General features: G+C 50.2%; 2 protein-coding genes across 2 annotated transcripts in view; one reads left to right on the top strand and one right to left on the bottom strand.

The window, feature by feature from the left end:
* The window catches only part of TTC23 (tetratricopeptide repeat domain 23), a 995,109-nt gene that overhangs the window by 751,281 nt on the left and 228,393 nt on the right, over window positions 1–15,435 (top strand). The window lies entirely within an intron of this gene.
* AGBL1 (AGBL carboxypeptidase 1) overlaps window positions 1–15,435 on the bottom strand; it is a gene marked incomplete at its 3' end in the record, with an annotated part of 137,152 nt that overhangs the window by 84,071 nt on the left and 37,646 nt on the right. Inside the window, exons 8-16 of the mRNA XM_084868983.1 lie at window positions 14,545–14,710; window positions 13,533–13,600; window positions 10,975–11,091; window positions 9,163–9,755; window positions 8,267–8,350; window positions 8,084–8,164; window positions 6,829–6,977; window positions 5,831–5,918; window positions 3,688–3,832 (exon numbers count right to left, since the gene is read on the bottom strand). Of these exons, the coding sequence (XP_084725109.1) occupies window positions 3,688–3,832; window positions 5,831–5,918; window positions 6,829–6,977; window positions 8,084–8,164; window positions 8,267–8,350; window positions 9,163–9,755; window positions 10,975–11,091; window positions 13,533–13,600; window positions 14,545–14,710 (1,491 nt within the window). The remainder of the gene's footprint in view (window positions 1–3,687; window positions 3,833–5,830; window positions 5,919–6,828; window positions 6,978–8,083; window positions 8,165–8,266; window positions 8,351–9,162; window positions 9,756–10,974; window positions 11,092–13,532; window positions 13,601–14,544; window positions 14,711–15,435) is intronic.

Consider the following 15,435-nt stretch of genomic DNA (forward strand, 5'->3'; position numbering starts at 1 on the left):
GAATTAGCCAATCGTGAAAGACTCCAGTCAAGAGCAAAGAACAGCCAAAACCGGTTTGGCTCAGTGGATAGGGCATCGGTCTGCAGATTGAAAGGTCCCAGGTTCGATTCCAGTCAAGGCATGGATCTTGTTTGCAGGCACATCCCCAGGAGGGGGTGTGCAGGAGGCAGCTGATTGATGTTTCTCTCTCACCAATGTTTCTGGCTGTCTATCCCTCTCCCTTCCTCTCTTTAAAAAAATCAATAAAATATATTTTTTAAAAGATAAAAATAAAAAGTGATTGTGTGTGTGTAAAGATAAATGCAAATATGTACATCTATGCAACACGAGATGCCAGAGGGAATGAAGCACTTAGTACCCAAAACTTGAAAGTGGAAAGGCTTAAAATCCAGGAAACTTACAATCAGCCACGTTTCTGCTCACAAGCAAATGTAGCATGTATGCTCAGATATGCAAGAACTTATAAAATAGATCATGCCCGCCCGGCGTGGCTCAGTGGTTGAGTGTCGGGCTATGAACCAGGAGGTACCGGTTCGATTCCCTGTCAGGGCACGTGCCCAGGATGCAGGCTCAGTGCCCAGAAGGGGGTGTGCAGGAGACAGCGAATGACAATTCTCTCTCATCATCAATGTTTCTTTCTCTCTCCCTCTCCCTTCCTCTCTGAAATCAATAAAAATATTTTATTAGAAAGAATAAAGGGAGAGAGGGAGGGAGAAAAGAAGAAATAAAAAAAATTTAAAAAAAGCAAAGGAGCATAGAAAATAGAATAAAATCAAAATGATAAGAAGTGACACCAGAATGGGTTATATGTCTAACTAGGTTAAACAGCCTTCTTAAATGACAATGTTTTTTAGATTAGTTTTTATATTGTCTATAAGAGATGCTTTTGAGTTTTTGTTTGTTTATTTATTTGTTTGATTTAAAATATATTTTATTGATTTTTTACAGAGAGGAAGGGAGAGAGATAGAGAGCTAGAAACGTCGATGAGAGAGAAACATCTATCAGCTGCCTCCTGCATGTCCCTCACCGGGGATGTGCCCGCAACCAAGGCATATACCCTTGACCGGGAATCGAACCTGGGACCTTTCAGTCCACAGACCGATGCTCTACCGCTGAGCCAAACCGGTTTCAGCAAGAGATGCTTTTGAAGAGAGAAGAAAAAACCAACACCGGGACATATATGAAAACATGCCTACATTATCTATCTCACTTGCCTCTCCTGAGGTATCATGAGAAAGAAATATTGGAACGCAAAGGCTAGGCGAACATAAATCACCGCAGGCAGGGCCACAGAAACAGGCTGCGAAGGAGCCACATTCAAGAACAAGTGAGCTAAATGGGATTTAAAAATCTTATTTTGACAAAGGGCACAATCTGCGATGAACATATTATAGAAAGCTCATAAATCTGAGGAATCAAATAACACAGGATTGAAATATGCAACGTGCGCGTGGCAGGAGGAGAAACATCGTCCCGGGAACGAGAGACGCCGAGACAGGGCCTCCGTCTTAAATAAATCCCATTCACGGCAATCATGATAGAGTGTATCAGAACGATATTATTTTTATAGATATATGTCAAGATTTTGCGTTACAGAGAACATCCCTTTTTTCCCCTCAAGCATCCATGGAACTGTAACAAAATTTAACCGTATCCAGGGCTATAAAAATTCAATAAATTTTCTTTTATTTGAATATATTTTTATGGATTTCAGAGAGGAAGAGAGAAGAAGAGGGAGAAGGAGACGGAGAGGGAGAGGGAGAAGGAGAGGGAGAGAGAGAGGGAAAGGGAGAGGGAGGAGAGGGGGGGTGGGGGGGGAGAGTGAGAGAGGGGGGGAGAGTGAGGGGGGGAGGGAGAGAAACATCCATGATGAGACTCATGGATCGGCTGCCTCCTGTACACCCCCTACTGGGGATCGAGCCCACAACCTGGGCATGTGCCTTTAACCTGAATCTAACCAATTAACTATTTGGTCTAATACTTATTTGTTTATTTACATGAATGGGACTTGCTTTAAGACGTGAGAGAAATAATCAGACTCTGGGTGTCTACTCACAGATGCACCGATGAGGAAGAAATGGTGATTTTCATCGGCTTTTCCCATAAAAGATAAACGAAGTTATATCGCTGACGATTTGGAAAAGAGAGTAAAGAAAAAAGAATGATCCTCAGCCACCCTAAGACAACAATCACCGGCCGTTGTAGTCGTTTCTTTTGGGGTCCTTCATTTGGATTTTTTTTTTTTTGCATAATTTTAGTTTTATTATAAATTATGGAATGAGTATCTTCCACACGCCATCCTATAGAAGTAGTCCGGCATGTGTGGCTCAGTGAACCAGGAGGTCAACGGTTTGATTCCCGGTCGAGGCACATGCCAGGGCTGCGGGCTCAATCCCCAGCAGGAGGCAGCGGATCCACGATTCTCTCTCATCATTGATGTTTCTCTCTCTCATCCTCTCCCTTCCTTTCTCTGAAATTAATAACACGTTAAGTGCCAGGCCTGTTTTTGTCTTCCTTTCCGTTTAGCTCTCCATATCAGATTTCACCGATATGCTGGCAGCACCAGAAAGTATAGTGTTGCCGAAACTGGTTTGGCTCAGTGGATAGAGCATTGGCCTGCAGACTGAAAGGTCCCAGGTTCGATTCCGGTCAAGGGCATGTACCTTGGTTGCGGGCACATCCCCAGTAGGAGGTGTGCAAGAGGCAGCTGATCGATGACTCTCTCTCATCAATGTTTCTAACTCTCTATCCCTCTCTCTTCCTCTCTATAAAAAAGTCAATTAAAAAAAAAAGAAAAGAAAAGAAAGTATAGTGCCAGTCACTGGTGACTGACATGGCACTTAACGTGATAAAACACATGAGAGAGATAGAGATAGAGATAGAGATAGAGGGAGAGAGAGAGAATATGATGTACGGTCTAAAGGTCACCATCTACCCTTGGCTAACACTTTCCATGTATCAAGCTATTTAATCCTAACAACCCACAGAGTAACTGCTTTCATAGTCCCCATTTTACAGATGAGAAAACTGAGGCACTGAGGGCTTCCACAGCTTGCCCGTGGCTACACAGCAAGAAGCCACTTCTTTCTTTGTGCTCAAGACCCTGGAATTCGCGGGCCGTTGGGATCAGTGACGTCACCCTTCGTGATGACCCCTGGGCTCCTTCAGAACGGCCTCTCACGCTCTCAACACCAGGGCCCATGGCCGGTGCCTGTCCTTCGTGCCGGCCCCTCCAAGGACGGGCCTCTGCCTATCGATTCCCTGACAGCGCTGACGGATGACGTGCTGGTCGCCTCTCTGTTCTAAGACCTGGGGTCCATTCCTCCCATCGGACACCTTGTTGAACTCTCTATTTCATTCTGAGCCCTTTATTGGTGGCGCGTGTGCGCACTGCATTCTGATGCTGTCTCTTCTCTCCTTCCTCCACCCTCCCTCTCCTTCTCCACCTACTAAGTCAGGGACCCCAAACCCCTGCTCTGTCCCACTGAGTCAGGGACCCCAAACCCCTGCTCTGTCCCACTGAGTCAGTGACCCCAAACCCCTGCTCTGTCCCACTGAGTCAGGGACCCCAAACCCCTGCTCTGTCCCACTGAGTCAGGGACCCCAAACCCCGGCTCCCTGGGGCTCAGGGGCCACCTCGGAGAGCCCCCCGGCCCCTCGCGGTCCCGCCGTAAAGAAGCAGTTACCATGAGGGCGGTGTAGGTGTAGGGGTAGTGGTAGGCCAGGTAGCAGACGTCGCCGTGGTGCGGGAAGGTGATGGAGAAGGTGAGGGTGTAATAGCACTTCCTGGAGGCACCCCCTGTGACGGCCATGCTCTCGCGATAGTGATTTCTGAAAGAGAGAGGAGAGGAGAGATGGGGATGAGGGAGGCGGGAGGGAAACGGGCATTTGGGGCTCCAGGCTGCCAATGGGGTCGCTCCGACGCTGAGAGAGAGCTCGCGTGAGCCATCAGCAATGTCTAGGGCCGTGGTTGGCAAACCGAGGCTCTCGGGCCACATGAGGCTCTTGGGCCCCTTGAGTGTGGCTCTTCCACAAAATACCACGGCTTGGGCGGGTTGGTTTTGAAGAAGGGGCGTTAGAAGACGTTTGAGTTTAAACAATGTGGCTCTCCAAAGAAATGCCGAACGTTGCACTGTTGATATTTGGCTCTGTGGACTCATGAGGTTGCTGACCACTGGTCCAGGCTGGACAACCCGGCCAAAGTGGCTCAGTGGCTGAGTGTCAGAGCTCGATTCCCGGTCAGGGCACAGGCCCGGGTTGCAGGCTCGATCCCCAGTGCAGGGCGTGCAGGAGGCAGCTGATTTATGATTCTCTCTCATCATGGATGTTCCTCTCTCTCTCTCTCTCTCTCTCTCTCTCTCTCTCTCTCTCTCTCTCTCTCCTTCTTCTCTGAAATCAATAAAAATATACTGAGAACCCTGACCGGTTTGGTTTGGCTCAGTGGATAGAGCGTCAGCCTGCGGACTGAAGGGTCCCGGGTTCGATTCCGGTCAAGGGCAGGTACCTTGGTTGCGGGCTCGATCCCCAGTGGGAGGTGTGCAGGAGGCAGCTGGTACATGTTTCTAACTCTCTATCCCTCTCCCTTCCTCTCTGTAAAAAATCAATTATATATATACTGTGTTTCCCCAAAAATAAGGCATCCTCCAAAAATAAGACCTAGCACATGGAAAGATAAGACATCCTCTGAAAATAAGACCTAGCGCAACTTTGGGAGCAAAAATTAATATAAGACACTGTCTTATTTTCGGGGAAACAGGGTATATATATATATATATATATATATATATATATATATATATATATTTTTTTTTTTTTTTTTTTTTTTTTTTTTTAGGGAGAGATGGACTGTGTACCCCCAGCCGTCCTGTTAGGGGGAGGTGTTCTGTTTGGCTGTTGAATGGGCCCTGGGCTTCGGTCGCATTCCTGGGAATATGTTAACATAACGTGGTGAGCGTTGTAGAACAAAGGACCCTGTGAAGTGGCGGCCTTATCCATTCATCGGTGCGGTGTGCGTGGCTGGGAAGTGAAGAATGGATTACATGATACATTGACGGTTTCCCTGTCAGCCCTCTGTTCCTCTTTGATCACAGAACAATGGGCTCGTTAATGAGTAAAAGCTATTCACATTACTGTTGTTGGCTTTCCTCGGGGCCTCGGCCAAGGTGAATTTTTTTTAAATACCGGTATATTTTTATTGACTTCAGAGGGGAAAGGAGAAGGGAGAGAAAGAGAAACATGAATGATGAGAGGGAATCATGGATTGGCTGCTTCCTGCACGCCCCCAATTGGGGATGGAGCCTGCAACCCGGGCATGTGCCCTTGACCGGAATCGAACCTGGGACCTCTCTATCCACCGAGCCAAACTGGCCAGGGTCCAAGGTGAATTTTAGATGTGTGGATTCTTCCCTCCCATGTTGGCAGACTTGTTGAAAAATATATTTTTATTGATTTCAAAAGAGGAAGGGGGAGAAAGAGAAAGAGAGAGAGAAACATCAATGATGAAAAAGAATCAGTAGGGGGTGTGCAAGAGGCAGCTGATTGATGTTTCTTTCTCATCGATGTTTCTTGCTCTCTATCCCCCTCTCTTCCTCTCTGTAAAAAAAAAAAAAATCAATAATATATATATATTTAAAAATAGAAAAGAATAGAAATCTCCAGTGGGTACCATTTGACATGCTTCTGAAGGGCGGGTCAATCGCCACAAGGAAGGTGACAAGTGCAGCCGACAAGCACCTGGGGTGGAGGGGCATCAGAGCAACATGGAAAAGCAGGCAGTGGAGAGGGAATGGGAGAGTGGAGAGAAGAGACTTAACAAACACCCGGACTCACTTGTAATAGCAGATTTCGTAGCCCGTCCGCTGCCAGGCGGGTCTCCCGAGAAGAGCCTCCTTCACGGAATACATGGTGGGCTGCATCCCTGCACAAAACGGAGGCCGGCTGAGTCCCCGGGGCCAGAGGGAGGGGCCAGAGAGCTGCGGCCGGCTGCACGATGGCCCTCAAGGATGCCCAGGTCTTCATGCTGCAACCTGTGAGCATTACCTTACACCGCAAGAGAGACATGGCAGGCCCTAACCGGGGTGGCTCAGTGGATAGAGCATCGGCCTGGGGACTGAAGGGTTCCAGGTTTGATTCTAGTCAAGGGCATATACCTTGGTTGCAGACACATCCCCAGTGCAGGGTGTGCAGGAGGCAGCTGATTGATGTTTCTCTCTCATCGATGTTTCTGACTCTCTATCCCTCTCCCTTCCTCTCTGTAAAAAATAAATTTTATATATATATATATATATATATATATATATATATATATACACACACACACACATATATTTAAAATGTGTTGCCCTGACCAGTTTGGCTCAGTGGATAGGGCATCGCCTGCAGACTGAGGGGGTCCCAGGTTTGATCCCGGTCAAGAGCATGTACCTTGGCTGCGGGCACATCCCCAGTAGGGGGTGTGCAAGAGGCAGCTGATTGATGATTCTCTCTCACCGATGTTTCTGGCTCTCTATCCCTCTCCCTTCCTTTCTGTAAAAAATCAATAAAATACATTTTTAATAAAATAAAATAAAACAATAAAATAAAATAATAAAATAAAATAAAACAATAAAATAATAAAATAAAATAATAATAAATAAAGTAAAATATAATGTGTCCACTCAGCTTCAAATGCTTGGGGAACCCAGCGGGACTCTGGTAAGGATCCAAACACTCTCAAGACGACATCATCTGTGGGGTTGGTTACCCAGGAAGCCCTCGCCCCCCCCCCCTTCACACACTCACACACACACACACACACACACACACACACACACACCGCCAGCTCCTACCGTAGTTGAACTGGCTGTTGGGCTTCTCGTGGTTGATGACGTTGAAGCGGTACGGGATGGCGGCCCTCATGCCGCGCACCTGGAAGCTGAACCACTGCTGGTACTGGGTGCAGTTGACGTCGGTGTTGACCAGCAAGTCGTACTCGAACCTGCCGAGGGGGGAGCGATGGGGAGCGGAGGGTGAGGCGTCTCTGAGGGAACTGCCCACCCTGAGAAACAACCGGCACATCTGGGTTCTGGCGGGCAGATCTCAGACCCGGGGTGGATGGCTGGTGAGGGACCCGTAGCCACCACATCTCACAAGAGTGGGCACGGGCTGCTGGCATGGCCGGCCGGAGGGGCACGGGGCCTTGGCATGAGACGCGTCTGGGACACGTCTCATGATGAAATGGCAATCACGTGTCTAGCGAGCTGGGAAGGCTGTGACTACTGAAAGCTGGACATTGCTTGGGGGCCTCCGTCTCCCCATATGAAAAATGGGAACAGTGTCCCCAACTCCCAGTGCTCTTCATAAAGATTAACTAACATGGCGTATGACCCAGTTGAGGTGGCTCAGTGGTTAAGCACTGACCTATGAACCAATAAGGAGGCCACGGTTTGATTCCCCGGTCAGGGCACATGCCCGGGTTGCGGGCTCAATCCCTAGTAAGAGGCAGCCGGTCAATGATTCTCTCTCATCATGAGTGTTTCCATCTCTCTCTCCCTCTCTCTTCCTCTCTGAAATCAATATATATATATATATATATATATATATATATATATATATATATATATATTAAAGAACTATCTCTTGGAATGCACTTGTGGTGGCTGCCAATTTGCATGGTGTAAACACCACCACCACAGCTGATGGCCACTAAGAGGGCAGGGAAGAGATGGTCATACTGCTTTCTTGAGCTGCCCGGGCCAACCCATTGCAGCTTTCTTTTATTTATTATTATTATTATTATTATTATTATTATTATTATTATTGGTTAATCCTCACCAGAAGATTTTTATTTTTTCCCATTGATGACTTTTAGAGAGAATGGAAGGGAAGAGAGAGGAGAAGAGAAAGAGAGAGAAGCATCGAAGCGAAGGAGACACATCCATGGGTTGCCTCCCACCCGTGTTCCAACCAGGGCCGAGGACGGAGCCTGCAACCAAGATGACGTGCCCCTGACTGGGAATCAAATCCGAGACCCTATAACACTCCGGCAAGTGCTCTAACCACTGAGCACACGGGTCAGGGCCCACTGCGGCTTCCTTTACTTACTCACGCACTTGGATGGCCTTGCGCAGGTTTCCCGACTCGAACCTGGAGGAGAACCTCAAGCTGTCGGGAGCCGAGTCCTGCCTGTGAGGAAGGAGGGAAGTTACTGCCGAGCTTGGGCCCAGCGTGGACAGAGTTCTCAGTGCCACACCCACCGCCCGTCCGCCGACGGGCACGGGCACCCACCGAGGCTCGTCTAAGCTGAAGACGACTCTGCCTATCACGTCACTGGGCTGAAGGAGCCTCCGGACGTCCTCCAGTATCTTGACCCTGGAAAGGAAAATTAGAAATGTTTTTTAGAGGTTGGCCCTCCCTCCTTACCCCACACTCGTCCAATGATCATCTTGGGAGTCATCAGAAGAATAGGAAAGTTGCCCCCTGGCTGGTATGGCCCAGGGGTTGAGCGTCGACTCAGGAATCAGAAGGTCGCCAGTTCGATTCCCAGTCAGGGACCACGCCCAGGTTGTGGGCTCCATCCCCAGGTGGGGGCGTGCAGGAGGCAGCCAGTGGATGAAGTTCCTCTCTCATCGATGTATCTATCTCTCTATCCCTCTCCCTTCCTCTCTCTTAAAAAAAAAAAATCAATAAAAACAGCCTTAGCTGGTTTGGCTCAGTGGATAGAGTGGCAGCCTGCAGACTCAAGGGTCCCGGGTTTGATTCCAATCAAGGGCACATGCCCAGGTTGCCGGCTCCATCCCCAGTGAGAGCATGCAGGAGGCACCCGATCCATGATTCTCTCTCACCATTGATGTTTCTCTCTCTTTTTCTCTCTTTCCCTTCCTCTCTGAAATCAATAAAAATATATCTTTTAGCCGAAACCGGTTGGGCTCAGTGGATAGAGCGTCGGTCTGCGGACTGAAGGATCCCAGGTTCCATTCCGGTCAAGGGCATGTACCTTGGTTGCGGGCAAACATCCCCGGTGAGGGATATGCAGGAGGCAGCTGATCGATGATTCTCTCTCACCATTGATGTTTCTCTCTCTCTCTCTCCCTCTCCCTTCCTCTCTGAGATCAATAAAAATATATCTTTTAAAGAAAAAAAGAAGAGAAAAAACATGGTTCTCGTGTCAGGACCCCCCTCACCTCTGGATTCCGCGCTTGCGTTCCAGCAGGGGCTCCGGGGCGTGTGGCGGGCGGTGGCCCCAGAGGTCAGGGAACGCCAGCGTCTGGAAGTCCGCCACGGACCTGGTCCCCGCGGCCTTGGCCATGTAGACGCGGGGGTCGTGGAAGGGGGCGTGCCGGGGGTGTGTCTGCAGAAGCTTATGGATCCCGTCCGCCGTGCCCCCGGACGGAGCGGCGCCGGGAAGGGAGGCACAGGTCCTTGCGCGGGAGGTCATGTCGATGTCCCAAGCAGCCTCTTGGAGGAGAGTCTCAAGGTCAAGGGCTTCCTTTCCGGAAGGATCCGCCCCGAGCCCGTGGGGCGGGGCGTCTGGGTGCTGAGGCGTTCCGGGTCCATTGCGGGGATGCCCAGGGGACCTCCCCCACTTGGCCGTGCTCAGGAGGGACGTCTCGGGGGCACCCTCCCTCTCCGGGCCCCGGGAGCCTTGGTCCGTATCCGGGCGCTGCTGCTGCCGCCGCTGCTGCTGCCGCCGCCGAGGCTTCAGGGAGGCGGCGTTCGGAATGTGCAAGTGGTTGGAGTCGGGGGTTAGGTCCTCGCTGGGGGCGGGCTCCAGGTCCTTCAGGTGCAGAGCAGAGCAGAGCATGGCGGTGTCACCCTCCCAGGGAGACCGGATGACCCCTCCCTGTCCTCACTCTCCGGGCACAGAGCTCAGCATACAACCCTGTGGGTTAGGGAGCTTCCTCCCAGGTCAGCCTCAGAAAGACTCGGTTTCAAGAGTCAAAGAAATGGCCCTGGCTGGTGTGGCTCGGTGGATAGAGCGCCGGCCTGCGGGCTGGAGGGTCCCGGTTCCATTCCAGTCAAGGGCACATAAGTATCTTGGGTTCAGGCTTGATTCCCCGGCCTTGGCAGGGGCTCCTGTTGGAGGCAGCCAATCCATGTGTCTCTTGCACATCAATGTTTCTCTCTCTGTCTCTCTCCCTCCCTCCCTTCCACTCTCTCTAAGAATCAATGGGAAATAAGCTAAAGGTGAGGATTTTTTTAAAAAAAAATATATTTTATTGATTTTTTTTTTTACAGAGAAAAAGAGAGAGGGATAGAGAGTTAGAAACATCGATGAGAGAGAATCATCGATCAGCTGCCTCCTGCACACCCCCTACTGGGGATGTTGCTGCAACCAAGGTACATGCCCTTGACCGGAATTGAACCCGGGACCTTTCAGTCCACAGGCCGATGCTCTATCCACTGAGCCACACCGGTTTCGGCCGCAATTTGCTTCTGCCAACAAGCAACCCCGGGATCCGGCCAGGCCCCTCCCTTCGGAACGCCGTAGGGCACGGCCCTCCCCCTCAGACAAGGGAACAAGGACATCAGCCAGAATCGAACCATGACCTCACGGCTCAGGGGTCGACACACCACCCCTGAGCCACGCCGGTCAGACCTTTCTCACACGTTTGTTTCACCACCTGCTTCTCTCTCAGAAGCAGATTGCTAGGGGTGAGCATGTGCCGACTCAGAAACCAGAAGGTTGCCGGTTCGATTCCCGGTCAGGGCCCATGCCCAGGTTGTGGGCTCCATCCCCAGTGAAAGGGACGTGCAGGAGGCAGCCAGTCGATGAAGTTCCTCTCTCATCGATGTTTCTATGTCTCTATCCCTCTCCCTTCCTCTCTCTCTCTAAAAATCAATAAAAACAGCCCTCGCTGGTTTGGTTCAGTGGGTAGAGCCGTGTGCTTCCCCCATCTGCAAGCCCCTGTGTGGCCCCAGGGCCTGCAGAGGCCCCAGCGTGGAATCAAGCATCCCCGGGGGCGAGGGGGCCAGAACCCCGGCGAACGTCCCACCTCAAAGCTGCGGGAGAGCTCGGCGCACAGGGCTGCGTACTGCCTCAGCTCCTCCTCGGGGCGGTCAAGGCCAGGCTTGGCGCTCAGCTTGCTCACGTCGGTTTCCAAGTCATCGTCCTACAGCGGGACACGGGGGGGGGGGGGGGGGGGGACAAGGGTCACCCACGAGAAAGCCACCCTGAGGAGCATCGAGACGAGATGCAGACGAGACTCTTCACAACCCGGGTGAGTGGGGCCCTGGCCTCCGAATGACGGTGCCTGCCTACCCAAAGGACAGTGTCACAGGGCGAGTTGCTTTTTTAGAAATAAAGAAAGAGCCCGCGGCCTGTGTGGCTCAGAGGTTGAGCGCGTCAACCTAGGAGCCAGGAGGTCACGGTGTGATTCCCAGTCAATGGCACATGCCTGGAGGGTGGGCTCAATCCCCCAGGGTGGGGCGTGCAGGAGGCAACCGATCCATGATTCTCTCTCATCATGGATGTTTCTATCTCTCTCTCCTTTCCTCTCAGAAATCAATAATAAAAAAAAATGTTTAATATTTATATTCTTGACCCAGGGGGAGTCGGAGGGGGGAAGGGTGTGGGGGAGAAAATGCAATATTCCATCCATCTTCCACAATTTTCCTCCAAACTTCAAATTAAAAGGAAAAAAAAAACAAAAACGGTTTGGCTCAGTGGATAGAGCATCTGCCTGCAGACTGAAAGGTCCCAGGTTCGATTCCAGTCAAAGACATGTATCTTGATTGCGGGCACATCCCCGGTGCAGGGTGTGCAAGAGATAGCTGATGGATGATTCTCTCTCATCGATGTTTCTAACTCTCTATCCCTCTCTCTTCCTCTCTGTAAAAAAGCAATAAAATATATTTTTTAAAAAGAAAAGAAAAAGGATAGATCCTGAGCGGGAGACGTGATGATATTTTCCGATGCAGTAGGCACCAGGCCCACACTCTATCTCTCAGGCCCTCCTGGCCCCCACAACCTCGGGGGCAGCCTCCGCTGTGGCCCAGGCTGGCACCCCCGGCAACACTGGGAAGTGAGGTAGGCGTGAAGAGAGGCACACGAGTGGCTGGCACTCTTCATTAGAAGCCCAGTCCTGGGGGCGTGGGCGTGAGGGGCAGGGAGCGTGGCATTGATGGATGGCTGCAGCAGCACAGCATTATTCAAATAGTCAGGCGCGGACTCCCGAGTCCCGCACCGCTGGGCGACAGCAAAGAGCCAATTTTCCACCGACGACTTCGGAAATGATTCTATTCATCAGTGAAGCTCGGAGCACACCAGGGTATCAACGGCGGCCGTAACCCTGCAGGCCTGGCTAAGAGGGGTCCGTATAGGTCAGCTGCTGTCATCAGCAAGGCGAGCGATCGCTACATAGAGAACTCGGAAAGCCTCCCTCTCTCTGAAGAGACCGGTTTCGCAGGCCGATAGGTAAGACAAGAGAAAGGGAGGAAAGGGGGATGGATGGATGGATGGATGGATGGATAGATGGATGGATGGATGGATGGATAGATGGATGGACAGATGCATAGATAGATAGAGGTATGGATGGATGGATGGATGGATGGATAAATAGATAGATGCATAGATAGGTATATAAATGTATAGATGGATGGATGGATGGATGGATGGATGCATAGATAGGTAGGTAGGTAGGGAGGTAGGTAGGTAGATAGATAGATATAGATATATGTATAGATGGATGGATGGATGCATAGATAAGTAGGTAAGTAGGTAGGTAGATAGATAGATAGATGGATGCATAGGTAGATAGATGGATGAATAGATAGATGGGTGGATGGGTGGATGGATATAGATGCATTGATAGATAGATAGATAGATGCATAGATAGATTGATGGATTGATAAGTAGATAGATAGATGATAGAGGCATAGATTGATGGGTAGATAGGTGCATAGATAGAAATATAGATGCATAGATAGATGGATAGATAGGTCGATACATAGAGGTATAGATGGATGGATGATGGATGGATGGATGGATAGATAGATATTTTTAAATCCAGATTTTATATCCAGGAATGTCTTTAAAAGGTAGCATTTACTTCTCAGTCTTATTTTGAGGATGACAAAATTAAAGAACCCTCACTCAGTGCTTAGTCCAAGTTGAAGTCCACCAACACAAACGAAGACAGAATTACAACCCTAGATACAGTCACCATCACTCAGAGCAGTGGTTCCCTAGTCAGGGGGACATTGGGTCCTTCCTGGAGACAATTTTGGTTCACAACTGGGCCCTGACTGGTTTGGCTCAGTGGATGGAGCATCAGCCTACAGACTGAAAGGTCCCAAGTTCAATTCCAGTCAAGGGCACGTACCTTGGTTGCGGGCACATCCCCAGGAGGGAGTGTGCAGGAGGCAGCTGATCGGTGTTTCTCTCTCATCGATGCTTTTAACTATCCCTCTCCCTTCCTCTCTGTAATTAAATCAATAAAATATATATATTTTTTAAAATTCACACTGGGATCAGCTGACGAGAGACAGTGCTATGGTCCCTTGTCTGCCGTGAACACGGGGACCGCTAGGAGCAAGGTTCTGGTGTACCGACCTCCTCTTTCACATCTTCAGAATCGGAGTCTCTGTCCTCTTCCTCGTCACCATCATCTTCAAAGTCCTCTGGGTGGGGGGGGAGGAGGGGAAGAAGCGGGTGAGGCTCGCCCTTAGTCTCGGGTGTGGGTCGGCGTGTCTCCCGCTGGCCCACCAGGAGCTCACGATGACGTCACGCCACCCCCAATGGCATCCCCGGCTCGCCCACGGCCCGTGCGGCCGTGAGCACCGTGTCTGGTGGCTACGCCGCTGCCTCTCATTTCCTTCTGCTCTCACTTCGCAGAATAAAACGACGCAGTCATACCATTCTGGCTCCTCCACCTCCCTACCCCGCCCAACTTAGACGAATGGATGCAGCTGACCTTGCCAAAGGTGAGAGGTCACCTACATGCAGAGTGTGATCGACGCCCTGATTGTGGGATGATGGAGCTTATTGGAAACACGAGTCCATGGACACAGCCAGTGCCACGGTAGGCAAGGTGACGCCCCTGGAAAAATACCGATTCCAGCCCGGCCGGTGTGGCTCGGTGGTTGAGCGTCGACCTAGGAACCAGGAGGTCACGGTTCGATTACCGGTCAAGGGCATATACCTTGGTTGTGGGCAGATCCCCGGTAGGGGGTGTGCAGGAGGCAGCTGATGGATGTTTCTCTCGCATCCATGTTTCTAACTCTCCCTCTCCCTTCCTCTCTGTAAAAAATAAATAAAATATATTTTAAGAAATAAAATTAAAATCTTTTTATAAAATAAATTTTTATTTATTTTTAATATATATTTAAAATAAAAATCAATTAAATATATATTAAAATCAATTAAATATATATTAAAAATAAATAAATGAAAATTAGTTGTAAAGAACTGTCCAGTCATGTGCCAATAGCAACCCTATTTAGAAACACTTTCCTCCCCCCTACCAATGTGGCTTGGGAGTTGAGTGTAAACCCAGGAACCAGGAGGTCCCGGTTTGATGCCTGGTCAGGGCACACGGCAGCACGGCGGCACCCACTTCCTTTACCTTCAGCGGGAACGCGTGGGGGTTCCGAGGCGGGGTGCCCAGGGGTGCAGAAGGTGTAGGCGCTGCTGACCGTGGCCAAGGGAAGGGGGCCCTTGGGGTAGCACTGCCTCAGGACCTGGAGCGCCAAGGAGGTGACGGGTTCCAGGCTCCGGTCCTCCAGGGCGCTCTGCGCAGAAGGAAGGCTGTGTCATTCTCTCCAGCATCTCGTGGCCTCCCCTTGGCTGCCGCAGAGCTCAGGGGATGAGTGACAGGCGGGCAGCACGGGCAATGAGCACCCTCAACGCAGGGTGTGTCTCCTGTGCAGAACCGTGTCTGGCATGGACCCGGCTTTGGCCTAGGGCCATGGTCGGCAGGCAAACCGCGGCTCGAGAGCCACCTGCGGCTCTTTGGCCCCTTGAGTGTGGCTCTTCCACAAAATACCACAGCCTGGACGAGTCTATGCTGAAGAAGTGGCATTAGAAGAAGTTTAGGTTTAAACAATGTGGCTCTCCAAAGAAATGTCAATCGTTGTGCTGTTGATATTTGGTTCTAAGGACTCATGAATTTGCTGACCACTCTCCTGGCCGGTTTTGCTCAGTGGATAGAGCGTAGGCCTGTGAACTGAAAGGTCCCGGGTTTGATTCCGATCAAGGGCATGTACCTTGGTTGTGGGTACAGCCCCAGTAGGGGTCATGCAAGAGAATCAGCTGATCAATGATTCTCTCTCATCAATGTTCCTAACTCTCTATCCCTCTCTCTTCCTCTCCATAAAAAAATCAATAAAATATATTTTAAAAATAAAATAAAATAAAAATAAAAATAAAAATAAAAATAAAAAATGTGGCTCTCCAGAGAAATGTCATTGTCCTATTGATATTTGGCTCTGTGGACTCTTGAGTTTGCCTAGCGTGT

Source organism: Pipistrellus hanaki, assembly GCF_964339955.1.
Source record: "Pipistrellus hanaki genome assembly, chromosome: 21".
NCBI lineage: Eukaryota > Metazoa > Chordata > Mammalia > Chiroptera > Vespertilionidae > Pipistrellus > Pipistrellus hanaki.